Consider the following 14,784-nt stretch of genomic DNA (forward strand, 5'->3'; position numbering starts at 1 on the left):
AAAAAAAAAAAAAAAAGAACTCTTAGCAAAATGAACTTCACTATTGCCCTTAACCTTAATTTTCATTCAAGAGACTAACAAGTTTTGATGGATTTACCTATGTCACAAAAGCATTTGACAAGTTAAAGCAAGAGAAGTTGTTTTTGTTTTTAATAAAGGGTTTTCTTGGGCTGCTAACCTCAAGGACAGCAGTTCCAGCCCATCAGTCACTGAGGTAGAAGATGAGGCTGAGTGCTCTCCTGAGAAACCCAAAGGGGCAATTCTTTTTTGTCCTATCGAGTCCTTACAAGTCGAAGCCAAACAGCAGTGGGTCACGGAGGAGAAAAAGCCCTGACACTAGAACCCATTCTTTGGCAAAAGAGATAGGTGTTACAAGCAGAGGGTTCAACTTTTAGTTCTTTGCTCTCACTTAAGGGTGTGTTCAGGTCTCACCATAAACTTGGTTTCTTTCTTTCTGAAAGACAAAGCTTTGACTTCTAGCTTAAAGTTCAGTCGCTGACTTGTTTGGCTTTATCAATCTTTCCGAGTGAGTATTTGCCCTAGTACATACTATGAAAGCCAAATTCTAAAACAGCAGTTCCCACATCGCTGAACATGAAAACATGCCTGCCTGAGCAGGCAAGGGCATGAATGTGTGCCCGCAAGCTAGAAGGAATGGTGCACAGTGTGCAGTAGGACCATGCGAACCTAAGGTGGTGCTATGGAAAGATACTAAGTATGTCAAGACTAACATGCTCCCAGGGGTGGGGGTTGAAGAGGGTTTATTTCTGCTTACTAGTTCCTTCTTGTTCTATTCTTGTTCTTAATCTAGCTCATTCATTATTTTGACGCTCCGTGAAGGCCCCAGGTATTTTTTTTAGAAGCATGGTTAAAGATGCCACCAAAGACCCAGAACTTTGAGCATAGGTTGTATTCAGGGGTATGATCATGTAAACATTCTGTACTTAAGCCAGCAGAAATCTCTCACTTGTCTAGAGATGTAGTTGAGTAGCAACTATCTTGTTCCTTGTTTGCATTTTGAATGAGAATTTCATGAGGCCAGACCCTTCACTGTATGAGATGTTTAAGGGCACTGTAAGAGGGACGGTGAGCGGTAAGGCTTCGCCAGAGTCAGCTTGTTTCCTAGGATAACCCGGAGCCCTGTGATTCAGTCACACACCTTGTAAACCAAACTGGATTGGACTGGCTTCATTCTGAGCAGGCAAGCCCTCCGCTGGAAAGGATCCCACAGGGAGCTGGATTAGTATTGTCGGGGTTCTTGTTCTTATTCTTTGGTCTGCCTTCAAGCTGTAGAACCCAGAGGTCTGAGGGGGGTGTGTGTCTGTGGGCACATACAGATGGACTCTGTGTGGCCACTAGTCAGACACAGGCGGTTAACTTAAGGAAGTAATATCACAAGTACTTCAGGTCATGAGGCGACGTCATCATGCTTATTTGTTTTGTCAAATGCACTTCAATTGGGAAGGCCCTTGAGCAGAGGTGGGTGACGCCGAACTAGGAACACAGTTTTGAATCCTCGCAGAGCCTCTGCTCACTACATGCGCTTGCTTCTGCGCCCAAGCGAAACCTGGGAGCAAGGGTCCAGCCCTGTGGCTGGATTTAGTGAGTCTAAAGTATCAGGGAAATATTTAGAGGAAATGCCTATATTATCTTCTTTCTAATGTATCTTGCCCCGATTCATTTGAAGAATTTCCCTGAAATGGTAAGCCTCCGTTATATTATAAAATAGATCCTTACAAGGAATTAACCAATTTTTCCTAGTGCTATTTTGTGGGACTGCAAAAGTGACACACACCTAGCAGGATGACTTGCCGCACTGCCCTCATTGTGAGCCCAGGAGCAGATCTAAAGCAGGCCCTCCGTGCTGCAGTTCTGTGTTTTCTTTTTTTCTGTGTTTAATAACAAACAGACACCAAAAGTGATACATTAATACAATGGGGCATTCACATAAAACAAAAGGCTTTATATGGTATTCTTCCCACGATTCCTAGTGCCTTCCACAGAGGCGGTCACTGTTAAAATGTCCTTCATGTGCTACAGAAATGTTCTATGTGTGTCCACAAGCATGTTCTTTTGGAAGGGGCAGCTTGATTGCAACGTGATTGACATAAACACCTAATGTTGAACAAGGATCCGATCTTTTCTTAAAACACAATGGGAGAGAAGTGTGTAATGCCTTAACGCTGTTTTGCCTCTCTGGGTTCTAGTATCCCTTGCAATGGCAACACAGGACTCACAGACAAAATTCACAATTAAAGGGTTTGTTAAAGGAGGTACCAAGTTGTAATGCCCGTGAGAAACTCTCAGGGCTAAGTGGTTCATCAGGACAAATGACAAAGTCTGTCAAGTCAGCATACCATTCTGTTATACACCTCAGCCTCCGTGGATCAGCTAACTCAGCTTCCTGAATGAAGGGCCCAAGGGCACCCCAGTCCAGTAAGCACTCAGCTCCACTTCTGTGGGTCCCTGAGCCCAACTTTCCCAATTAAGTGCCTACAGGCATCTCTCTCCTCAAGCCAGCCTCCTGCACAAAGCACTCATCTTTACTTGCTCCTTAAGTTGGGAGGTCCATCACACTGTTCCACACTCTGCCTCCTGGTTCTGCTGCTGCTCCTTTGATGGTACAGCCCTCTTCTGGATCCAGGAAGTTCACTGTGCAGGGATCTGGGGTCCAGAGGATGCACACGACTGCCAGCTCTTGATGGAAATGAGATCCCTTCTCCTGCTTCCCAAAGGGCTCATTTTATACACAGCAGAATGGCATCTCAGGGAATCATTGTTCACAGTTGATGTTGTTGCTAGATTCCATCAAGTGCATTCCAATCCATCGCGACCCTGACCATATGCACCACGGAATGAATTAAATTCCCATCCTGCACCATTCTCATAATTACTCATGTCCTTGAGCCCATTGTTGCAACCGCTCTGTCCTTGAGGGTCTTCCTCTTTTTCATGGCCTCTCTCCTTTACCAAGCATGAAGTCCTTCTCCAGGGACTGGTCTCTCTTGAAACATGTCTCACGTATGTAAGACAAAATCTCACCCTCCTTGCCTCTAGGGAGCACTACTGTGGCCATGCTTTCCCAAGACAAATGCGTTTGTCCTTTTGGCAGTCCATCGTGTTCCAGTATTCTTCACCAGCACCACAGTTCAAATGCATAGGTTTTCCCGTGGTCTTCTTTATTCATTGTCCAGTGCATTGTCCAGTGCATACGAGGCAATTGAAAATGTCCTGGCTTGGGTCACAGGTGAATCCCACCAGTATCTTACCCTACCTTCTTATCAGACCAGGCAGGGAAAGGCCGTTTTGTGGGAGTTAGAGACTTTGTCTGGAAGAACACATTAAATTACTTACTTAGTGTGTGCTAGTCTTCATCTCCCCCCCCCCCCCCCCCCCCTTACTTCATTCTGAAAGTCCTTCCATATCGGCACAGATAGCTATAGCTCATTTCTTTGTTTACTTTTTAAAACTTTCTTATTGTGAACAGGGTGAAGGTTTACCTTGATGATCAATCCATTCAGTGATTCATGGACATGTTGCTTCATCTCACTGATTGCAGTCCCTGACGCATAATGCCACTCATCTCACGTCCTCCCTGTTTCCGTTCTTCCTCCTTTCCCCCCCCTTCTGAACTTTGTCCTGGGGTAAATGCTACCCCATTGATCTCAAATGGTTGATGATTGATTCTAAGGTGAGTGCACCTCCCTGGGTTATTGCTCCCCTTCTAGCCCTATTGATTATTTGACTGAAAATTGAGCCACAGAAGTAAATCTGAAGGGCTGTAATCGTAGTCACCTTTGGGATCTTAGAAAACCTCTGGAGCAGTTTTACTCTGAACATGCATTGGGATGCTGTGAGGCAGTCAACTTTTTGTTTTAATCGTTTTATTAGGGGCTCATACAACTCTTATCACAATCCATACACACATCAATTGTGTAAAGCACATTTGTACATTCATTGCCCTCATCATTCTCAAAACATTTCCTCTCCACTTAAGCCCCTGGCATCAGGTCCTCATTTTTCCCCTCCCTCCCCGCTTCCCCCTTCCTCATGAGCCCTTGATAATTTATAAATTATTATTTTGTCATATCTTGCCCTGTCTGACGTCTCCCTTCACCCACTTTCTGTTATCTGTCCCCCAGGTAGGAGGTCACATGTAGATCCTTGTAATCGATTCCCTCTTTCCAACCCACTCTCCCTCTACCCTCCCAGTATCGCCACTCACACCACTGGTCCTGAAGGGATCATCCACCCTGGATTCCCTATGTTTCCAGTTCCTATCTGTTCCTATCTGTACCAGTGTACATCCTCTGGTCTAGCCAGACTTGCAAGGTAGAATTGGGATCATGATAGTGGGGGGCGGAGGAAACATTTAGGAACTAGAGGAAAGTTGTATTTTTCATCGTTGCTACATTGCACCCTGACTGGCTCATCTGCTCCCCGAGACCCCTCTGCAAGGGGATCTCCAGTGGAGGCAGTCAACTTGATGACAACTGGTTAACGAGTTAGTTACCATTTAGTTATCAAGGCTTAGTTAAAATTTACTCTCATCAGTTTCCTGAAAAAGTGCTTAGATGCAGGAGATTCTGTCATTCTCCATCCAACCAGTAGGCTTGAGATATATATATATTTTTATGGTTTTGAGTTTTGTTCCACAACTTTCTCCTACGATACCCAGGACTTTCAAATGTGACCTCTTTCTGAGAAGTTGGTAGTGGTAGCTGGGCACCATCTAGTTCATCTCGTCTCAGGGTTACAGACTGATGTTTGTATGATCCATTAGTCCTTTGAATTAATTGTTTCCATGCATCTTTGGTGTTCATCCTTCTCGTTCTTCTCAGATAGGAAGCGATTGATAGTTTCATCCTAGTTGGCTGCTTATGAGCTTTTACGGCCCCAGTCCCGGCCATGTGGAGCATTGCCTTTCTGGACTGTGCGGGCCGTTTGACTTTGGGGTCCCCTGAGACGATAGACCTGAGCTCTCAGGCCCAGTGACTGCAGGCGTTTGGCTGTATCCAAGAAGTTTTTTATAACTTCACCCTTCGAATGCTTTCCCACACGCGTGGCTCTATGTGCAGCAAAGGTTCACATATCATCTGCAGACCTATACATACTTCGTAAGAATGCAGTCTACTTTCCCTCCCACACCATTCAGGACCTTTCCTAACAATATATCATGTGGCTAAATCTGAAGAGAGTGACAGTGCTTTGATGAAGTAAGAGACTCCTCTCTTTAAAAACTAACATCATGTTTCCCTTCAGCATTCCTTATCCTTTACTGTACATTAAGCTATCTTTCCTAAGAGCATCCATCACTGGTTCTTTCTATTTATTATTCTTTGATATGCCCATCTCTTTTGCTTCTACTGTTTAGTTTGACTTGTTGAGCAAGACCCTATAGGCCAGAGTAGAACTGCGCCATGGGGATCTGAAGCTGTCTTCTTTATGGATGCAGACGGTCATAGCTCTGTTGGGTTTGAACTGCTGACCTTTTGGTTAGTAACTGAACACTTTAACCACTAAGCTACCAGGACTCCTTTGTTACTGTGGTTAAAAATAGAAAACATTGGCCAACAATGAGAGTAGAGATACCAGGAGGATTAGGGGAGGGTGGGGGAAGAAAGTGGGAATCAATCACAAGGATCACCCTATAACCCCCTCTCAGGGGGACAAACAATGGAAAAGTGGGTGAGGGGTGATGGAAGGCGATGTAAGATAAAATAATAATCTATAACTTATTCAGGTTTTGTGAGGGAAGGCGGGTGGGAGAGGGAGAGGGAAGAAATGGGGAGCTGATATCAGGGGCTCAAGTGGGAAGAGAATGCTTTGAAAATGATGATGGTGGCATATGTGCAAATGTGCTTGACATACTGGATGAATATATGGATTGTGATAAGAAATGTAAGAGCCTCCAATAACAGTATTTAATTAAAAAATAGAAAAATATTAAACTATTCATATATTCTTATAAAATAAGAGGTGTCCCACCTCCACCAGCACCACACGTTGGAATGGGTGTTAATCTCATGGAATCTCTACTGGGGGCAGAGGTTAAAAGTCCGAGGCTGCTAAGAGATGGACAGTATGGTCCACCAAAGCCACCTTGGAAGAAAGGCCTCATGCTCTACTGCTAAAATAAATCAGACAGCGGGAGCATGCTGTGACTTTTCACATACTTGAGGTTGCCATGAATGACCACTGGTTAACTGATTACGGATCCATTCATCATTTAGATTTGCTTAAAATTTCCTCTATCAGTTCATTGAAAAACAACTTAGAACTTAGCTTCCTAATCAAAAATCAATACTATTTTCTGTGTTTATCAGAGTCTGTGAGACTGTTAGGAATTTGATGATCTCCTGTGTGAAATGGGAGTTGTAATTCATTGGGTATTTGTTTTTTAATTATGAAGTTGTTAGATTGCAATCTTGAAATACTGAAATAAATGGTATAAACTAGAATTTCTTCTTCTTTGCTCGTAGCCTTGTTCATAGAGAGAAACCTTCTTGAAAGGGAAATATTTGAAATAAACTAAGGTATCTAGTTTTGAGAACAAGGGAAAATCCTCTTCATTGCTTTTTGCCACCTGGGAGTTTTTGGCTTTGTTACATTCAACAATATGTGCCCAAATATGAGCAGAAAGGAATGTCTACGCCCAGTTACGTAACTGTGGGTGGATCTTCTACAGCTTCATAATTATTGCTTGGGGTGGGGATGGGGAAGAAAAGCATATATTAGAGGAGTGTGTGTGTGTGTGTGTGTGTGTGTGTGTGTGCGCGCGCGCACATTTGAGACGCTCTGTGCACCAATAAGAGCATTAAGAAAATACTAAGTCTGAACATGAATTAATCCATACACCGTTCGAACAATCATCTTGAGCAATTTGTTTCTGTTATGGTTACGAGTCACAGCATAAGTGAGGCATACTAAATGCGGACTCTTGTCGCGTGATCTGCTGGAGAGCACATGTTAAGTGACACAAGTGGCTTCATGCCTCTGTGCATGGATTATGTGCTGGGGTGTCAAGGTGGTTCTAAGATCTCTGAGCCAAGTGTTTGGCTTTGTTTTCCACTTCCCTGGCCTCTTCTTTCCGAGCTCCTGAGCATATACTATTTTACAGCTGTGTCAGAATCTGTCTCAACTCCGCCTTGTCTGTGTGTGCATGCACACCAGAGCACCTCACACTCCGCAGTGCCTTGGTTCCACTCGAACCTCACCATTGCCAGCCTCAAGTGGGCCGCAGTCCTATTCTATGTTACTCCTCCTGCTCCGCAGACCCAGTTGTTCTACTACCTTTTCCTCACTGTGAGTAATGCCCTTGAGCCTCCTTCTCACCGCCTCTGTAGCCAGACAGGCGAGATCTTTCTTTTTACTGCCGAAGATAGACACTTTCCATCCTCTCTATCCATCCTAGGTGTCTTTGCCCTCCCTCCCTCCAATAGTCTAAGGCCTGTCCCCGCCTTCCTGTTCTCAGCCATTGCCTCAGAGCCTCCTTTCTTGTATGTATGCAATGTTTCTGCCTCAACTGGATTTCCTTCTCTTTGGATTTTATGTACACTGGTTTTTTATTAATTAAACAACAAACTGTAACCCTGCCACCTCTTTAACTTCCTGTGTTTTCCCCAGTTGCTGCCTTATTGACTTTCTCTCCTTCAAGGTTACACTTCATTTCTTTACTTCCCCTTTACTTCCCAACCTGATCTAATGTGGTTGTGGGTTCCAGACTATTCAAAAAGAGCCAGACACTTCTGGAGTTATGAGGACTTTCACGTGGCTAACTCCAGGGGGTGTTTGTCAGGCCTCCTCTTATTTGAGTCTCAAGATTTGACCCTATGTACCTTTAATTCTAGAAACACCCCTGTCTCTTAGCCTCTGTGGTGTTGACATTTGTACTCTCCTGGTGTTTCTTCAATTTCAGGGACTATTCCTGCTCCATTACCTTTGCAGAGGTAACCTCCTCACCGTGCACGTGCATTTCGGGGGTTTTCAGAGTTACATGCTGTGTTAGTCTGGGTAGACGAGAAACAAATCCACGGAGACTCATGTGTATAAGAAAGAGCTTTATATACAAGAGCAGTTGAGTATTGAGAAAACATCCCAGCCCATTCCAGATCCATTCATATGTCCGATATTAGCCCATATGTCTGATACCTATCTGTAAAGCCCTCTTCAGACTCATGAAACACATGCAATGATGCCAAATGCAGGAAGATCATAGGTCAGTGCATGGGAAGTCTTGTGGATACAGTGGCGTCGTAAGCATCTCGGCGCTGGCAGGGCACTCCACGTGGCTTCTAAGGCTGTGAGGATCTAGGGTAGTTCCATGTGTCTTGTCAGTAGAGCATCTCTCAGGGAGCGAGTGTCTCCTGCCTCCAAGGAGGAATACAGGAGTTCCCAGAGTCCTCAGGAGAAGGCCATGTTCACACAGAGGCCTAATTGGCTGTATCCTGATTGACAGGCTAGACTCCACCCCTACACTCTTAATCCTCAAATTGACACCAGATTATGTAACTATCACACATGCTTAATATTGTTTGTTCCGACCCTGATTTTTTCCTCACCCATGCCTATTCCCCTAATGACTGTTGCCATTGTTATAAATTAAGTTCTGTGGATCTGACCTTCAAAAATTTAGAATCTAAATAGATCCTGAACTTGTCCATTTTCCTTACCACGGCCACATTCTTTTGGAGTACTTTCGCCCTTTAAATTTCTCCTCTATACGATCCTGGATCACATTATTGACTTTCTTCCCGCCCTCTTTAATGTATTTGAATGATGTTCCATAGTTCTTAGAAAAAGTGCAAAACTCCTTAAGAGGCCCTTCAAAATCTTCATCATCTTGGCCACTACCATCCAGTGTAGCCTCGTCTCTCACCATGTTCCTGTTTGCTACCGGGTCCTTCCCAACACATTGGTCATGTGATTTAAACTCATAAATCACAGTGAAAAAAATAACCCACGGAACACATGCATGCTCTCCCCTCTACCCAAATTTTTCGATACCACTTTTTCTCTTGGTTTACTCCCAAGTTTCCTCTGAAGCACTGGGTTCTGGCCCACGTCCTTTACCTTTGTAGCATTGAACACAGTTGCAGTTGTACGGGGGTCAGGTAGGCGATGGCCATGGCACTTCACTGGGAAAACCTTTTCTGGTTAAGTTCCAGCACATGGCTCGTGTCTTTGGCCTCTTTAGCCTTTAATACAGTTGTGGTTGTGGTTATGTCTGTGATTGTTTAGATGTATTCCGTATTCATTTGCAAGGATTTTTAGGTTGAGATTTATTTTATTCTCAATGCATATTTAACACACTGTCTGGTACATGGTAGATGCTTTAAATATTAAATAAAGGAACAAATGCGATAATCTATGAGTGCTAAAATTATTTTGTAATTATTCCACCACAGCTCTAAGTTATGTCTTCTCTGTTTACGTTCTCTGATTATATTCTAATCTGCCCACTGCCGTTGACTTTATTTCCACTCTTCGTGACCCTTTCTGGGGGTTGTGAGTCTGTCCATCTCTGGGAGCAGATAGCCACCTCTTTCTCCCATATCCCAACCTATGACTGTGGAAGTCAGTGAAAGGAGAGAGAGCGAGAACAAACTTAGGATGGGATATGTCTCCAGGCTTTTGAATTTCCAGCCCCCTACAGCCACTGTTTTATTCAAATGTTAATAGGCATTATGCAAACAGTTAGGGATAAGAACATGGTTAAAAGGCAGCCCCTGCTTCAGGAAGCCCACAGTGTGAAGTGAGACAGGCATGTAGTTATTTAAAAACGTGGTAAACACAGAAGCAGTGATAACACAGGACCTTTGAGAGCAGAGAAGAGAGTTTCTCGGTGGGGTTGGGGTGGGCAGTAGGGGAGGATGATGGTAGAACCAGAATGATGGGAAGGGCATGAGGTGGCTGTACAAGTGGGTGGGCGGGCTATGGAGATTGCTTGAGCAAAGGAAAGACAGAAAAATTGCATGTGTTTTTGTTTCTGTAACAGGAAATTGGCTCTGTCCTTCTCTAGCAGCAAGATTTATTAAAAGGGAACTTTCTTGCACATGGGAAAGGGCATCTAAAACCTAGCTGGTCATCTAAAACCTACTGGGCATCTAAAACCTAGCTGTCCACCTCTATTTCAATAAATTGTTATGGAGTGCCAATAAAATCTCAACAAAGTTCATGAGTTTGAATCACTTAAAATTTTTAGTTTCTAAAGTAAAACAAAACACAAAAAAAATTAATTTGGCTTTTATGGCTATTTCTTAAATTTACCTCTTCAGCTACTGTGAAGTTTTTGGTTCAGGATTTGATATCATGTGTCTGCACGAATGTACTGTCTCTTAGCTAACAGTTTTCAATGTGCTCCCTCATGTGCTCAGGTGCAAACGATCACATCTTACCCTTCAGCTGTTTTGACTTTGTTTCATCTTTCTGTCATTGAGTATAATCAGGTTTGTCATGACACAGTATTAGTCTCTTGTGCTAATCTTCAGACATTCTAAATAAGTCATGCCTTTCTGTAGAATCTGATCTATTTTTTGAATGTACTAATTTGTTACTAAATTGTTTGAGGACCAGAAATTTACTTTGAGTTTTTCTGATTCACAAAAATATCTCATACGATTTGAAAGGTCAACTTTATTTAACTCTCTGTTAGTTTGTGTGGCGATATTTTTATACTACATATAAATATACCCTATTAAGCAGCAAACACAAAACAAGTTGCAGTGGACTTGATTGTGACTTTTGGCCAGCCCAGGACTTTAGAAGAGAATGGAGCTCTGGAGGGTTGTGTTTTTAGTGGCTGTGGCTTTTGGGACGCAGATTGCCAGGCCTTTCTTCCGAGGCCCCTTTGGGCTGGTTCAAACTGCCCACATATCAGTTAGTAGCAGGCACGGAGTCATTCAGCCACTCCAGGGATTCCATACTCCCTTACGTATACCCACTTACATGTCCTTGTTTAACTATTGTCTGGGTGGAATGCACTTTTCAGATGGATGTTACCCAAGGAGTCAACATCGCGGTTAGGTGGTTATCTTGCATGTGACAATAGTGATTTTTTTCGATACCCTTTGCCATATTATTTTTAAAACAGATTAAAGCCACCAAGCATGTAAATGGCTTATACTTTTGGTGCCTTGTTTTCAACAGTAGTGTATTCCCTCCTCTTTGTTTTACATTTTTTTCTTTTAAAAATACTGTTATTTTCTTGCATTTTTTTGTTTCTTTGTATGCTGTTTGTAAACATTTCTGGAACACATGGAATCAAAATACATGTTTTTAAAAACTTATTATCCATGGTGATGGGTCATTTAGAAAAAGTTACCTTTTCATAGAACAATAAAACGAGTGTTAGATTGTCCCTTACCTATTAAAAGAGCCAGTACACAGTATTTTAGGGACAGAGATAGCATTCAGATTGTGGAAGGTTTCCATAAGAGTGATGAAGCAGTGATGTCCAGTGTCTAAATACAATCCAGGAACAGGGCTGTGACCTTCGGGGAGTCTGATGCGAAATGAAACTTCCTGTGAGTGTTCTGCCAAATGGAGATGCTTCAGTGAAGTGAAGCCTTTAGAAGGAGAGGACAATCTCCCGTGTGCTGAAGGTAGCTGTGCTTATTCAACGTTCTACCGTCCCAGGGAGCAAAGGGAAACAGCAGGAAAGTAGACAGGATGCAGCACGTACCTCTACAGCATCAGCTCCCACTTCCAGGAGAGGAAGAGCAGATCAAAGATTGTGGAAATGATCTGTGAAAATCAGCCTGTTCGATGAGCTAGTGGAGGGACAGAGTCCTGGAGATTTTAGTCTCTTCCCCCCTTCTGGTGATTTTCTAAGTTTCCCTTCTTTCTCTCTTTCTTTGAAAGTTTTCTTTGTTGGCGGCAGTCTTTTATGGAGGAAAAGCATTTCAGCTTTTGTTCCAGTAAGACGCTAACGACCGTGATAAAAGAGGGGTTTGTCCAAACTCACTGCGCTGTACAGCTGCTTTTCTGCTGAAACGACGACGTCATTCTGAAGAACGTTTTATGTTTTATTCTCGCAGCTCAAAAACCTGATTCTTCAATGACTGTATTCATTCTGTCTGGGATGACTCAGTGTTTGCTCTTTCTGCTAATGGCAGGGCTCATATAACAACCTGCTCTCTCTTGTTGCGAGCTTCGGCATACTCAGAAAGACCAGCTTTTATTTCTTCAAAATGTGTGAGCTTTGTGGAGACAAAAAACTTTACTGAAAGAATTGTAGATATTTGTTTTTTGACTAGACTGTTATAGACCCCTGTTTGGTACTCTTACAGTTGGCATATCCTGTAACATACTTCTGTGTGAATTAAATGGTGTTATTTCCAGAGGTGTATTGCTTACCGTCATTGTTTTTGTACATCAGCTGTTCCAGTAATATTATGTAGGGTCGATGGCGTATGGTAACATTAAAGAATATCCTACTCATGTCTAGAGATTTAGGTGGGTGGTGGCTGCATTCAAAGGTTATGGCTGCTGCAAGTGCCAGAAAACTGTTAAATAGTAGTGGAAGCCTACTTTCTCATCAGGTAAAAATAATCTTCTAAGATTAATGACATCCTCATATTTTCACTTTCTCATGTAAACAACCTGCCAAATAGTATTAAAATAATTGGCAGTTCATTCTTCCTTTACTACCTCTGAGCCCTCCTTCTCTCTCTGTGTGGCTCCCCAAATGATTAATTTGAGCAGACCACGGTGCCTGTGGAGGTTATAGATGGTCTTCGTTGATAAGTTCTGACTCAGTGATTTTGAAGCTTTTACTGTTTCCATATTTGTTTCTATATTCTTTCAGTGCTTTCATTTTGAGATTTCTGGTCTTGCATTAAGCTTCCAGGTACCGCATTTTACCCCTTACTAGCCAAGGAATATATGAAAAGTTTTATTTTGTCTCATACAGCTAGAAACTCACACAAACTCATTGTCATAAAGTCAATCCCTGCAGCTTCAAAATAATCCATGGTTTAACGTGACATGTGAGGCTCACCAAGTAGAAAGAGTTGAAGTTATGCTCCGTGTGTAGGTATAAAAACAAGAAGTTCTTTCAGTCATCATGTATAATTCATATTACTAAATGATCACTCCTGCCAACTTGTTAGAGGAGCCCTAGGGGCGCTGTCAAGTAAGTGGTAGACTATTAACTGCAAGGTTGGAGGTTCAAACCCACCAACTGCACCTCAGGAGAAAGATGAGACTGTGTGCTCCCATCAAGATTTCCAGTCTTGGAAAGCTTACATCGATTGCTACTGGTCGGCAGTCCCACTCAATGACAGTGGGTTTCTGGGTCTACCAACTTAATCAGTAATGTGTATTTTCTACCATTCACTGCATCTCAGCAGAATAATAAAATTAAAAATTTATTAATACATGGCTCCTGTTGCATTAGAAGTGGCTAGTTAGATGAAACCGGATTTGCATGTACATGAAACTGTGAAAACATGGCAGAAAAATAGCTAATTATCCTAAGTGCCAAATAGAGTGGCATAGGCCACCAGATGGAGGTCGGAGAATAGACAAAGAAAGGAGGGGTGGGAGATTCGAGTCCACAAAGAAAGTGACACTTGATCTCTGCCTTGAAGGATGAGTAGAATTAGAAGCGGCAAAAAAGAAGAAAGCACCCCCACCTCGACCCCATGACGGGGGACAGGCCGCGGCAACGAGCTCGGCATGAGTGTTTTGTGTGTATGGGTCAGGGCATGGAGAGCGCCTATCGTGGAAGTGGAACTTCCATAGGTTGAATGGGACAGATATGATGTGTATTTTAAGCTATGGAGAGTTTGTAATTTTGGTTGCAAGGTGTAGAAATCGCACTTTTTATATTTTCTGTGTTCTGTGGTTCTATTGGGGACACACACATTTCTGAGAGAAGTAAGCACTGTTACTCTCTGTATTTCACACCAGCGTTGTATCCGTCTCTGTTGAAGGTACTGTGTGAGTGGTGCACATGTAAACGTGGTTTTGCATTGGCATGTTGGAAACTTTTCATTAACACCCTGACTTTTCCCCTAGGCCGGACCTGATAGACATGAGCACGGTCGCTGTTCAGAGCAACCTGGCAAACTTAGAGCATGCTTTTTATGTAGCGGAAAAAATTGGGGTTATAAGACTTCTGGATCCTGAGGGTGAGTTGTTATCTTTTATTCTTTATAGACCAATATGAAGTGTGATCAAAAGCAACCTACCAGCATTGTTAAATAACCACTATATCTTGCTGCTTTTAGATGTTGATGTCTCCTCACCTGATGAGAAGTCAGTAATAACTTACGTGTCATCTCTCTATGATGCATTTCCCAAAGTCCCTGAGGGTGGCGAAGGCATCAGTGCTAATGTGAGTATTGAGTTTCCATACTAAGTGCTACGGACTCACCAATGAACAGATGACTGCCTTCCTTGACAGCGCTGTGTGCAATGATAACATTTCAAATAGCTTTAAAAGAACTTGAGTGAATCGTGTGTACCAAGCTGGTATGCTGTGCATTTTGTGGCACCATTCATCATTAAAATTTAAAATTCATCTCACAATCAAATTTGCTCTCTGCCATAAACAGACCATTCAGAATTACATGTCATTTTATAAATGAAATTTACAGATTTCAATTTTGATCCTGCTACTGTTTACCAATTTCTCTTTTTGCTATGTGTGTGTATGTATATGTACATACATATATATGTGTGTGTGTGAATGCACACGCATACACATATAAAATGAGCCCTGGAGGCATTAGCGGGTTACATGTTGGGCTGCTAGCTGCAGGGTCAGCAGTTAGAACC

At 42.7% G+C, this 14,784-nt stretch overlaps 1 protein-coding gene across 4 annotated transcripts in view; it reads left to right on the top strand.

Moving 5' to 3' along the window:
* The window catches only part of DST (dystonin), a 527,522-nt gene that overhangs the window by 325,261 nt on the left and 187,477 nt on the right, over positions 1-14,784 (top strand). For all 4 annotated transcript variants that reach the window (XM_045294845.1, XM_045294847.1, XM_045294848.1 and 1 more), the window contains exons 10-11: positions 14,023-14,135; positions 14,235-14,341. In XM_045294845.1, coding sequence (XP_045150780.1) covers positions 14,023-14,135; positions 14,235-14,341 — 220 coding nt within the window. The remainder of the gene's footprint in view (positions 1-14,022; positions 14,136-14,234; positions 14,342-14,784) is intronic.

This window comes from Echinops telfairi, unplaced genomic scaffold (genome assembly GCF_000313985.2).
Source record: "Echinops telfairi isolate 266 unplaced genomic scaffold, ASM31398v2 ScPeMD7_3533;HRSCAF=4204_1, whole genome shotgun sequence".
Classification (NCBI taxonomy): domain Eukaryota; kingdom Metazoa; phylum Chordata; class Mammalia; order Afrosoricida; family Tenrecidae; genus Echinops; species Echinops telfairi.